This window comes from Malaclemys terrapin, chromosome 20 (genome assembly GCF_027887155.1).
Source record: "Malaclemys terrapin pileata isolate rMalTer1 chromosome 20, rMalTer1.hap1, whole genome shotgun sequence".
Classification (NCBI taxonomy): Eukaryota; Metazoa; Chordata; order Testudines; family Emydidae; genus Malaclemys; species Malaclemys terrapin.
The window spans coordinates 11,514,294-11,525,933 of NC_071524.1; the positions used below are offsets into that span (position 1 = coordinate 11,514,294).

General features: G+C 46.2%; 1 protein-coding gene across 1 annotated transcript; it reads right to left on the reverse strand.

Moving 5' to 3' along the window:
- Positions 1–688: 688 nt before the first annotated feature.
- LOC128826681 (zinc finger protein 501-like) lies at positions 689–11,366 on the reverse strand. Its single transcript, XM_054010111.1, has 4 exons — positions 10,121–11,366; positions 9,305–9,431; positions 2,648–2,758; positions 689–2,286 (listed from the first exon to the last, which is right to left on the reverse strand). The coding sequence occupies exons 1-4, from the start codon at positions 10,238–10,240 to the stop codon at positions 1,250–1,252; spliced, it is 1,395 nt and encodes a 464-aa protein (XP_053866086.1). The 5' UTR covers positions 10,241–11,366; the 3' UTR covers positions 689–1,249.
- Between the last annotated feature and the right edge of the window lie 274 nt (positions 11,367–11,640).

The window sequence follows — 11,640 nt, forward strand, 5'->3', positions numbered from 1 at the left end:
CCTGCAGATTTCTTTCCTTCCCTGCAGAAAAATGACTTTCTGACAGGGAAGCTGCAAGAGTAGTTACGCACCACCCCCTAGCTGCACAGGTACATCATTTCATGCACCCGGAGCAGCTGTTGGAGAGGTAAATCCCCACAGGGCTGGGGATACCCCAACCAATGCCTCCTACCCTGAGCTGGGATCAGCTGCTAGTCCCGGCTGGGCTGGAGGCAGGAGAGGATGGGACTTCCTCTTCCCCTGCAAGAAGTGGCTGGGACTGTGTCAGACCCACCCCCAGAAACTGCAGGAAACTCAGCATCCTCCCCCATCACTCCTCAGCTGCGGGGGGAGGGGTCACTGTACATCCAACTTACATGCATCTGGACCTCCCATACCCAGACACCCCTGCCAAGCCTCACCCCTGTACACCCAGAACCCCCCTAGCCCTCCATAACCAAACCCCATCCCACTGAAGCTCAACCCCTGCATCGGGAGCCCCCCAGTCTCCAGACCCCAACCCCTGCACCCAGATCACCCCCCACTGAGCTCCCTGCACTCAAACCCCCACCCTCCTGCACCACCCTGAGTCCCCACATCCACACCCTCATGCCACTGACCCCCAACTAACTGCACCCAGACCCCCACCAAGCCCCACTCCCCCAGCATCCAGACCCCCCTGCTGAGACCCCCACACCCAGACCCCTCCGCTGAGATCCAACCACTTTCATCTGGAAGCACTTGCAGAGTCCCATTACCCCTGCACATGGAATCCCAACAAGTCAGTGTGCATCCAGATCCCCTCCACATCTACACCCTACAATGAGCTGCCTGCACCCAGATTGTCCCACGCACAATCCTCTCACCCCACACCTGGATTCCTCCACACTGAGCCCCTTCACACTTGGTTCCTGCCTGGTTGAGCCTGCCTGCCCCACACTGGATGCTCCTGGCACTGAGGGGCAGGGCCCCAGAGTGTTTATGGGGCAGGCCTTGTGCTGTGTCAGGTTTCGGTGCAGCCTCACCACTGATTCTGTGTCCCAGGGGTGGAGGGTGGGGAGGCTGCAGGGTGATCTCCCACCTGCATAAAGCCAGTGGCCTGTGCTCCACACTGCCAGGCTGGAGCCTCTGCATTTATTTATTTATTTCTGCAGAATTTTAAAATATTGTGCGTATAATTTTTATTTTTGGCACAGAATTTTTAGCGCAGAATGCTCTCGGGAGTAATAAGGGCTGAGCTCTGATGGAAGAATTCCCCACATTCGAAACATTAATAGAGTTCCTCCCTGGTGTGGATCCTCTGATGTTTATTAAGGTGTGAGCGCAGAACGAATGTTTTCCTGCACTCCCAGCATTCATAGGGTTTCTCCCCTGTGTGGATTCTCTGATGTTTAATCAGGGATGAGTCTTGAGTGAAGGTTTTCCCGCACTCACAGCATTCATAGGGTTTCTCCCCTGTGTGGATTCTGTGGTGTCTGATAAGGTGTGAGCTCCGAGTGAAGGTTTTCCCGCACTCACAGCATTCGTAGGGTTTCTCCCCTGTGTGGATTCTCTGATGCCTATTAAGATGTGAGCTCTGCGCAAAGGTTTTCCCACACTCACAGCATTTATAGGGTTTCTCCCCTGTGTGGATCCTCTGATGCTGAATAAGGGATGAGCACTCAGTGAATGTTTTCCCGCACTCACAGCATTCGTAGGGTTTCTCCTGTGTGTGGATTCTGTGATGCCTAATAAGGTGTGAGCTCCGAGCAAAGGTCTTCCCACACTTACAGCATTCATAGGGTTTCTCCCCTGTGTGGATCCTCTGATGTTGAATAAGCGTTGAGCGCTCAGTGAAGGTTTGCCCACACTCGCAGCATTCGTAGGGTTTCTCCCCTGTGTGGATCCTCTGATGTTTAATAAGGGTTGAGCGCTCAGTGAAGGTTTTCCCACACACACAGCATTCATAGGGTTTCTCCCCTGTGTGGATTCTCTGATGGCTAAGAAGCAGGGCAGGCCTACTGAACCTTTTTCCACACTCAACACATGTGTTATTTCTCTCTCCCGTGGGGATTCTCTGCTGGGTCGTGGGTTCCTTGAGGCCTTTGTGAGTTCCCCGACAATTAACAGATTTACCAACTTTCTGTGTTGGCTGGTTTCCCTGCCACTTCTCTGGCCTGTGCTGACTCTCACAGGCTTTTCCCTGCTCACAACTCCTGGTCACACTCCCTTTGCATCTTTGCAATAATGTCCCATATGGTTTGACTTGCTCATCATCTTCCTGCTGAGGCTTCTGCTCCGAGGTCTCACTCACCATCCCATCACCTGCTGGGACAGAGAAAAAAAAAATCTGAAACAGGAATGGAAAAGGGGAGAACAAATGAAAAGAATAGCTGGAGATGGGGGGGAAAAAAATGAGGGACTGAATTTCCCCAAACTCATCCCCAAAGAGAAGAGAGGAGGGGATCAATTCTACATCCAGTCCCATTTAAACACTCAGGGAGAAGGAAGTTCAGGGAGGAAGCTAGTGACAGGAGATAGTCAGGATGGGTAGGAAGCCATGAGCAATATCTGCCCTGAGGATATGACACTTGCTGCAGACAAGCCTGAACAAAGAGAGCTCACAAGGTCTTTGTTGGGAATCCCAGCTGTTTCCTTCTGGCACTGAGTTCATTTAATGATTACTCACCTGTGTAGATGCCTCTCGGGAGCTCTCTTTTCTCTAAGCCCTGGAGATCTGGGGAGAACAGTTCTTCCCATCTTTCCAGCCGGGAGATATCAGGTTTGGAAACTGGAAACCCTGCCCAGGGAAAAGAAGACAAGTGAGATCAGGTGAATTCATGGGACATTCGTCACACACAAAAGAAGTTCTGTTATTTTAAACGCTTCTCGTTTTAAAGCAGTAAAATCCTGGGGCCAGCTCCCCAGATGCTCAAAGGTGCAGGAAACTCTTCTTATGAGGGATTTAACTCTGCCCATGTTTACTGGGAACACACACAGCCAGACACTCACAATCAAAGGGGCTCCTAAAACCCAGAGCAGCTAACTGCATGTCCCAGAAAGGGAAGACTCAAGCTGGAGAGGAAATCCTCCTGGAACTGCTTCTTACTGATAGAGAGAGGCCCAGAGACACTGCAGAAGTGGGAAAGGCACGAGGCCCGACAGCTATGTGGGGGGGGACACTCAGAGAGACAAGGAAGGGCACAGAGATGCAATTACCCCTGTCAATCACAGTGATCTTCAAACCCTTCCTCTAACTGCTCTCACCCTTCCCCACCTCCTGGGACCCATAGGCGCCGACTCCATGGGTGCTCCGGGGCTGAAGCACCCCCGGGGGAAAATTAGCAGGTGCTCCACACCCACTGGCAGCCAAGCTCCCCCGTCCTCACTTCCTTCTCCCATCCCGCCGAGCACACCGCGTCCCCGCTCCCTCCTCTCCCTCCCAGCGCTTCCCGCCCTCCCCTCCGCCACCTAATAGCTGTTTGGCGGCGCTTAGGACTTTCCGGGAGGAACGGAGATGTGGCACGCTCAGGGGAGGAGGCGGAGAAGAGGTGGGGCAGGGGGCAGGGATTTGGGGGAGAGGGTGGAATGGGGACGGGAAGGAGGCGGGAACTTTGGGAAAGGGGTGGAGTGGGGGCAGGAAGAGGCGGGGTCGAGCACCCACCGGGTAGAGCGGAATTTGGCGCCTATGCTGGGACCCCAGGAGCAATCACTCCTTGTGTTCTCTCCTCCCCTCCTATTGCCCATAGCCCTCCTCACTACCAGTTTCCCAAATTTTCTGCTCCCCAGCCATTTCCACCCTATTATCCCACTGTCTCAATGGTTTCTTTGTCCTGATTCCCAACAGCTCCTGCCAAAACCGTGTCCCTTTGCTCATCCCATTGCTAGCACGCCTATTTCCTGAAGTATCCACTACAAAACCCATGCTCCCTTTTCTCTAACCAGCACCAACCCTTCCAGATCCTTGAGCTAGAATTATAGAAGAATAGGGTTAGAAGAGACCTCAGGAGAACATCTAGTCCAATCCCCTGCTCAAAGCAGGACCAACACCAACTAAGTCATCCCAGCCAGGGCTTTGTCAAGCTGGGCCTTAAAAACCTCTAAGGAAGGAGATTCCACTACCTCCCTAGGTAACCCATTCCAGTGCTTCACCACCCTCCTAGTGAAAAAGTTTTTCCTAATATCCAAACTAGACCTCCCCCACTGCAACTTGAGACCATTGCTCCTCCTTCTGTCATCTGCCACCACTGAGAACAGCCGAGCTCCATCCCCTTTGGAACCCCCCTTCAGGTAGTTGAAGGCTGCTATCAAATCCCCCCTCACTCTTCAATTCTCCAGACTAAACAAGTCCAGTTCCCTCAGCCTTTCCTCATAAATCATGTGCCCCAGCTCCCTAATAATTTCCGTTGCCCTCCACTGGACTCTCTCCAATTTGTCCACATACTTTCTGTAGTGGGGGGCCCAAACCTAGATGCAATACTCCAAATGTGGCCTCACCAATGCCGAACAGAGGGGAATAATCATTGCCCATGCATCTGTGAGTCACCACTTCCCTCGATCTCCTGGCAATTCTCCTACTAATGCAGCCCAATATGCCATTAGCCTTCTTGGCAACAAGGGCATATGTTGACTCATATCCAGTTTCTTGTCCACTTGTAATCCCCAGGTCCTTTTCTGCAGAACTGCCGCTTAGCCAGTCAGTCTCCATCGAATTCTGTTTTGAACCCACTTATAATTACAGCCTTCACAACATCCCCGGCAATGAATTCCACAGGATGACTGTGCATTGTGTGAAAAAGTACTTACCTTTGTTTGTTATAAATCTGCTCCCTATTAATTTAATCACATAACCCCTAGTTCTTGTATTATGTGAAGGGGTAAATAACACTTCCTTATCCACTTTCTCCACACCATTCATAGTTTTATAGATCTCTATTATATCCCCCCTTAGTCGTCTCTTTTCCAAGCTGAACACTCCCAGTCTTTTTAATCTTTTAATCCTCATATGGAAGCTGTTCCATACCCCTAATAATTTTTGTTGTCCTTCTCTGCACCTTCTTAAATTCTAACATATCTTTTTTGAGATGAGGTGACCAGAACTGCATACAGTATTTAAGATGTGGCATACCATGGATTTATATAGTGGCATTATGATATTTTCTGTCTTATTACCTATTGCTTCCCTAACGGTTCCTAACATTTTGCTAGCTTTTTTAATTGCCACTGTACATTGAGTGGATGTGTTCAGATAACTATCCACAATGACTCCAAGATTTCTTTCTTGTGTGGTAACAGCTTTTAGACACCATCATTTTGAATTTATAGTTGGGATTGTGTTTTCTAATGTGCATTACTTTGCATTTATTAACACCAAATTTCATCTTCCATTTTGTTGCCCAGTCATTTAATGTTGTGAGACCCCTTTGTAACTCTTCATAGTCTGCTTTGGACTTAACTATCTTTAGATAACTATCTTTATCTTTAGAGGTAAAAACCTCACCCACGAAAGCTTATGCCCAAATAAATCTGTTAGTCTTTAAGGGGCCACCAGACTACTTGTTGTTTTCATCTAGTGCTGGTGACTTATTAATGTTTAAATTATCAATTTGTTCCAAAACCTCCTCTATCAACACCTTAATCTGGGACAGTTCCTGATTCGTCACCTAAAAAGAATGGCTCGGGTAGAGGAAAGTCCCTCATATCCTCTGCAGTGAAGACTGATATAAAGGATTAATTTAGTTTTTCTGTAATGGTCTTGGCTTCCTTGAGTGCTTGTTTAGCACGTCAATCACCCAGTGGTCCCACTGATTCTTTGGCAGGGCTTCCTGCTTCTGATGTACTTAAAAAAAAAAATTGTTGTTCGTTTCAGTGAGTTTTGTTAGTTGCTCTTCAAATTCTTTTTTTGGCCTGCCTAATTATGCTTTGACACTTGACCTGCCAGAGTTTATGCTCCTTTCTATTTTCCTCAGTAGCGTTTCACTTCCAATTTTTAAAAGATGGCTTTTTGCCTCTAACTGCCTTAGCTGTGGTTGTACTTTTTAGTCCTCTTACAGTTTTCCCCCACTCCCATTTGGGGTACACATTTATTTTGAGCCTGTAATATGGCATTTTAAACAGTTTTCATGCAGCTTGCAGGCATTTCACTTTTGTGAGTGTTCCTTTCAATTTCCATTTAATTAGCTCTCTTAATTTTGTGTAGTTCCCCTTTCTGTAGTTAAATGCTACTGCAGTGGGCTTCTTTGGTATTTTCCCCCTTGCAAGGATGTTAAATTTAATGATATTATGGTCTTTATTACCAAATAGTTCAACTGCATTAACCTCTTGGACCAGATCCTGTGTGCCACTTAGGACAAAATCAAAAACTGCCTCTCCCCTTGTGGGTTCCAGGATTAGGGGCTCCTAAAAGCAGCCATTAATGGTTTCTAAATACTTTATCTCTTCATCCCACCCTGAGGTGACATGTTCCCAGTAAACATGGGGATAGTTGAAATCCCCCATTATTATTGAGATTTCTATTCATATAGCCTCTAATCTCCCTGAGCATTTCATATTCACTATCCTGGTCAGATGGTCAGTAGCATATTCCTACTGCTATATTCTTATTATTCAAGCATAGAATTACTATCCATACAAATTCTATGGCACAGTTTGAATTATTTATTTATTTTTTTACTATATTTGACTCTATTCTTTCTTTCACATATAGTGTCACTCCCCCACCAGCACAACCTACTCTGTCATTCCTATATAGTTTGTATCTTGGTATTACCATGTCCCATTGATTATCATTATTTCACCAAGTTTTTATGATACCTATTGTTTCAATATTCTCATTTAAATCCAGGCACTCAAGTTCACCCATCTTAGTATCTAGCCTTCTAAAAATTTTGTCAATATTTAGCTGTCTGACTTCATGTGATGTAATGGAACAGGACTCTCTTTCATTTAACTGTTTCTCTTCAGTTATTACCTGTACTTTATGAACTTCTAGCCGCTCTTCTTTACTAGGATACAGGGAATCCCCATTAAGAGATCCTCCTTTAAGGGAAAACTCCATCTGAACCATGTGCTCCTCCACACCTGTTGCCTTTCCCCCTGCCCTTAATTTAATCTCCTCTATAAACTTTCTAATTTTACATGCCAGAAGTCAGGTTCCATTTTGGTTTAGGTGGACCCCATCCTTCCTGTACAGGCTCCTCCTTTCCCAAGAGGTTCCCCAGTTCCTAATAAACCTAAAAGCCTCCTCCTTCAAGGAGCAGGTACTGAGTGTGGGCATTTGCTCTTTCAGGGGTCGTTGACCTTCGAGGAGATGGCTGATGAATGATAGATCAAAGAGATGGAAATTCACATGTGCAGAAAGATGAAGGTCTTTTAACAGCTAGAGGGTTTCCAGCAGTCTGCTGTCAGAGTAATTGGTTGGCTCAAGAGGACATGCTAGGGCCTTGAACCTGAGCTACATCATGCATTTGAGTATGAGCCCTATCATTGACAACTTTCAGACAATGTGTGTTGTGGATTTTGCTTGCATTCTGAGGAGTCTCTCTTTGAAGTTTCCAACATTTCTGTGTTAAGAACAATATTTTAAAGTACTCTCAAATCTACACGGAGATATTAGACTGGCTGTTAATTAAGAGTTTTGCCAGGATTGCTGTCGGTTAGTGGTGTGAAAAATCATATCCCTACCTACCATAGTTTGCCGGTAAAAGCTCTAATGTAGACACACTTATATTGGCAAAAAAAGTCCATTAAAAAGAAATCAAGGAAATTAAATGCCAAGAAACTACATTAAAACAGAGTTAAGGATGTCATAGAATAGAATCATAGAAACATAGAATATTAGGGTTAGAAGAGACCTCAGGAAGTCATCTAGTCCAATCCCCTGCTCAAAGCAGGACCAACACCAACTAAATCATCCCAGCCATGGCTTTGTCAAGCCGGGCCTTAAAAACCTCTAAGGATGGAGATTCTACCACCTCCCTAGGTAACACATTCCACTGCTTCACCACCCTCCTAGTCAACTAGTGTTTCCTAATATCCAACCTAGACCTCCCGCACTACAACTTGAGACCATTGCTCCTTGTTCTGTCATCTGCCACCACTGAGAACAGCCGAGCTCCATCCTCTTTGGAACCCCCTTCAGGTAGTTGAAGGCTGCTATCAAATCCCTCCTCACTCTTCTCTTCTGCAGACTAAATAACCCATTCCCTCAGCCTCTCCTCGTAAGTCATGTGCCCCAGCCCCCTGATCATTTTCGTTGCCAGGGCTGCCTCATGCCCTTCCAGCATGTGAATGGTGGAGATAGTTAAAACCTCTGAAAACCAGCAAATGAGAAGAAAAACTACACACCAGCCCCGCAATGCAACCTTAACTCTGCCCCTATCTCCTAATTCTGGAACTGGCAAATGTCACTGGAAATAGGTCAGTAACGGTGGTACAAAGGTTAACTAACTACCAGGGAAGTGGCAAATTTTCCATCTCTTGAACTGTTCAAAGCAAGCCTGGATGCCTTTCTGGAAGATATTTTCATGAAAACACCAGGTATTCATCTCACTACAATGATAAATAGATGAAGCTGTATGGTATGGCCTGTATTATACAGGAGGTCAGACGGATGACCTAATCGTATTCCCTGGCATTCAAATGTGTTGATGAATAATTAACAGGAGGAAGAACTAAGAGAACATGCCATTGTTTGTGTTGCGTTGTACAGATTTGAATGCCAGCCTTTATCTGCATGCACTCCTGCTACGTGCACTGTGTCGGCTGTAGCTTTAAATGAACGGTGGAAGGAATTGTTGGAGCAGTTTGGCAGAGCTGTGACTGTGATATGAAGAGAGGTGCATGTGACAGTTGAAGGAACAGATGTTCCTAATTTCAGTGCTGAGTGTTGTAGGTTGTGTCAATAAAGGTGCACAAGGGTGTGTTCTTCCCACGAGGGTTGTCAGTAGTCTGGTGCCATAGTGAGGGGTACGTGGAGGCAATGACTCATAAGGAATCCTCACTGCAAGGGTAAAGGGGTGGTAACATTAGGAAAGTGTGAGATGGATTGTGGGTAGCAGGCTCAATGTTTGAGTGCAGGCCAGGTGTACGTAGCTTCTGTTCCATACACTGGACCTAATCCTAACCTTTGCCTGAGCAAAGAGAAGATGTTAGACTTGGTGCTATCCTGCTTCTCTGCTCTGTTCCCAAAGAGTTCTGTAGCAGGGAGGGTAGAATACTAGTATATGTGTCACTGGCCTGCTGGTGTGTTGCTGAAACAAGGCAGAGTTGAGGTTGCATCGCGAGGTATTGTGAACCTTAACTCTTCATTTCCCCTTCTGATAACCGAGGGGACAGGAATCCTTACCCAGCGAGGTCACATTCTCATAGTTCTCCTGCATGACATCTCTGTAGAGGGCCCTCTGAGCGGGGTCCAGCAGAGCCCACTCTTCTCTGGTGAAATACACAGCCACCTCCTCGAAGGCCACCAGCCCCTGAAAGAGCAAAGCCCCCTACTCAGTACCTGGTGCCCAGTGACAACCCCACTACTCCCAAGGGAGAAGGGCCAATCACATGGGAATTCTGGGAGTCAGGCAGGCAACATAGTCCCACACCTACCCCATCAGAGCAGCCAGGAAGCCCGAGGGTGAGGGGAGAAAGAGAACGCCCCTCAGCCCTCCCAGCAGACAGAGGGGGCAGGGGTCTTCACATTCACCACTCACCGACTAGCCAGAGGCTGATATAGGAGATGGAGCCCCAAATAGGGTCCAGGGACAACTCCCTGGCGTGAATCGGAACCCCCTCCCCATTGCCAGAAACCATATTGTAGGGATGGGGTGTCTTCCCTGGGCTTCACTGGTGGGTGCCCCTTTATAACTCACAACAGGCCTAATAGGTTCAGACTCCAGTACTGGAGTCTGGTAAGTTTTCCCAGCCCAGTCCAGCAGGGTTGTTTTCTGTTTCACAAATCAGGGAATTCCCACCCACCAAGTCCATGGGTCTATTACTAAGATCTAGGCCTCACAGTAAACAAATCTCAGCAGGTTTATCAGACCCTGTCCCCCTCCCTTTCTCCACCTGGTGTATTTCCTGACCAACCCCCGCAAAGGTCCCCTCCTCCTATGTATTTACAGCCCTTCTCCCGCCAAAGGGAACCCACCAGCAACTCCCTGATAATCCCTACCTCAACTGGCTCCACTGCAGCCATTTCCCTTCCCTGTTCCCTGGAAGGATGGAATGATCTGGAGCAAAACAGGGATGTTATGACGCAACCTGTTAGGGCAAAAAGAGTGATAAGAAACATGTCAGAATAGGCACAATTCCCCCCAGGCTCTTTCCCTGCACACTGATGTTCTAGACTGTCATGCCTACAATAGAAAAATTCAAAACATAGTTAGTAATGGGGGGGAGGGCCTTTATCTACCCAGACATCTGTTAGAAAAGATAATTCAACCAAACACAAAGTATCCAATAAGTTCTTGCAATGTACTGGGGACTCCTGTTTCTTTCAGAAGATTGAAGAAGTATCCGGAGGATGGCCATTTTACACCTGATTCTGACTAACAAGAAGGAGTTAGTTAGGAAACTGAAGGTGGAAAGCAATATGGGCAAAAGTGATCATGAAATGATAGATTTCAAGATTCTATGAGAAGGCAGGCATGGGAGTAACAGACTAAGGACAATGGAAATCAAAAAGGCAGACTTCAATAGACGCGGAGGTCTGGTAGGTGAGGTCCCATGGGAATAAAATCTGAGGTGAAAAAATTGTTGAAGAGATCTGGCAGTTTCTCAGAGACAATATTAAAGGAGCAACACCAAACTATCACAATGTGAAGGAAAGATAGAAAGAATAGTAAGCGGGCAATATAGCTCTATCAGGAACTCTTTAATGACCAGAAAATAAAAAGGAATCCTAAAAAAAAGTGGAATCATGAACAAATTGCTACGGATGAGTACAAAAGAGTAGCACAAGCATGTGGGAACAAAATCAGAAAGATTAACTCACAAAATGAGTTACACCTAGCAAGTGACATAAAAGGCAATAAGATAAAGGTTCTATAAATATATTAGGAGCAAGACAAAGGTAAAGGAAAGTGTAGGTCCCCTATTTACAAGGGAAGGAGAGCTCATAACAGATGACTAAAAGAAGAATAAGGTGTTTAATGCCTTTTTACATTCACTAAAAAAGATTAATTGTGACCAGATACGTAAAACAATAATTCTTAACCAAGAGGGGGAAGGAACAGAAACCACAATGGGGAAATAACCGGTTAATAATAGGGCTGTCAAGCAATTAAAAAAATTAATTGTGATTAATCGCACTGTTAAACAATAATGAAAAACTTTTTAAATATATTGATTTCAATTATAACACAGTGTAAGTGAACACTTCAATCTATTACAGATTTAAAAGTCACTATCATTGAACAAAAAAAAGTCAGAAAGACTTCAAAGAGAAACAGCAGAACTAAAATTCATTTGCAAATTTAACACCATTAATCTGGGCTTGACTAGGGACTGGGAGTGGCTGGCTCATTACAGAAGCAGCTTTTCCTCTCCTGGAATTGACACCTCCTCATCTATTATTGGGAGTGGACTACATCCACCTTGATTGAATTGGGCCTGTCAACACTGGTTCTCCACTTGTGAAGTAACTCCCTGCTCTCCATGTGTCAGTATATAATGCCTGCATCTGTAACTTTC

Bases quoted from the DNA above. Each gene is read 5' to 3' on its own strand.
- LOC128826681 (XM_054010111.1), bottom strand. From the start codon at position 10,240: ATGTTTCTTATCACTCTTTTTGCCCTAACAGGTTGCGTCATAACATCC. The intron at 2,759-9,304 runs GTAAGGATTCCT...TTCCCTGGGCAG, and splicing joins TGAGAATGTGACCTCGCTGG to GGTTTCCAGTTTCCAAACCT. The intron at 2,287-2,647 runs GTGAGTAATCAT...TCTCTGTCCCAG, and splicing joins CCCGAGAGGCATCTACACAG to CAGGTGATGGGATGGTGAGT.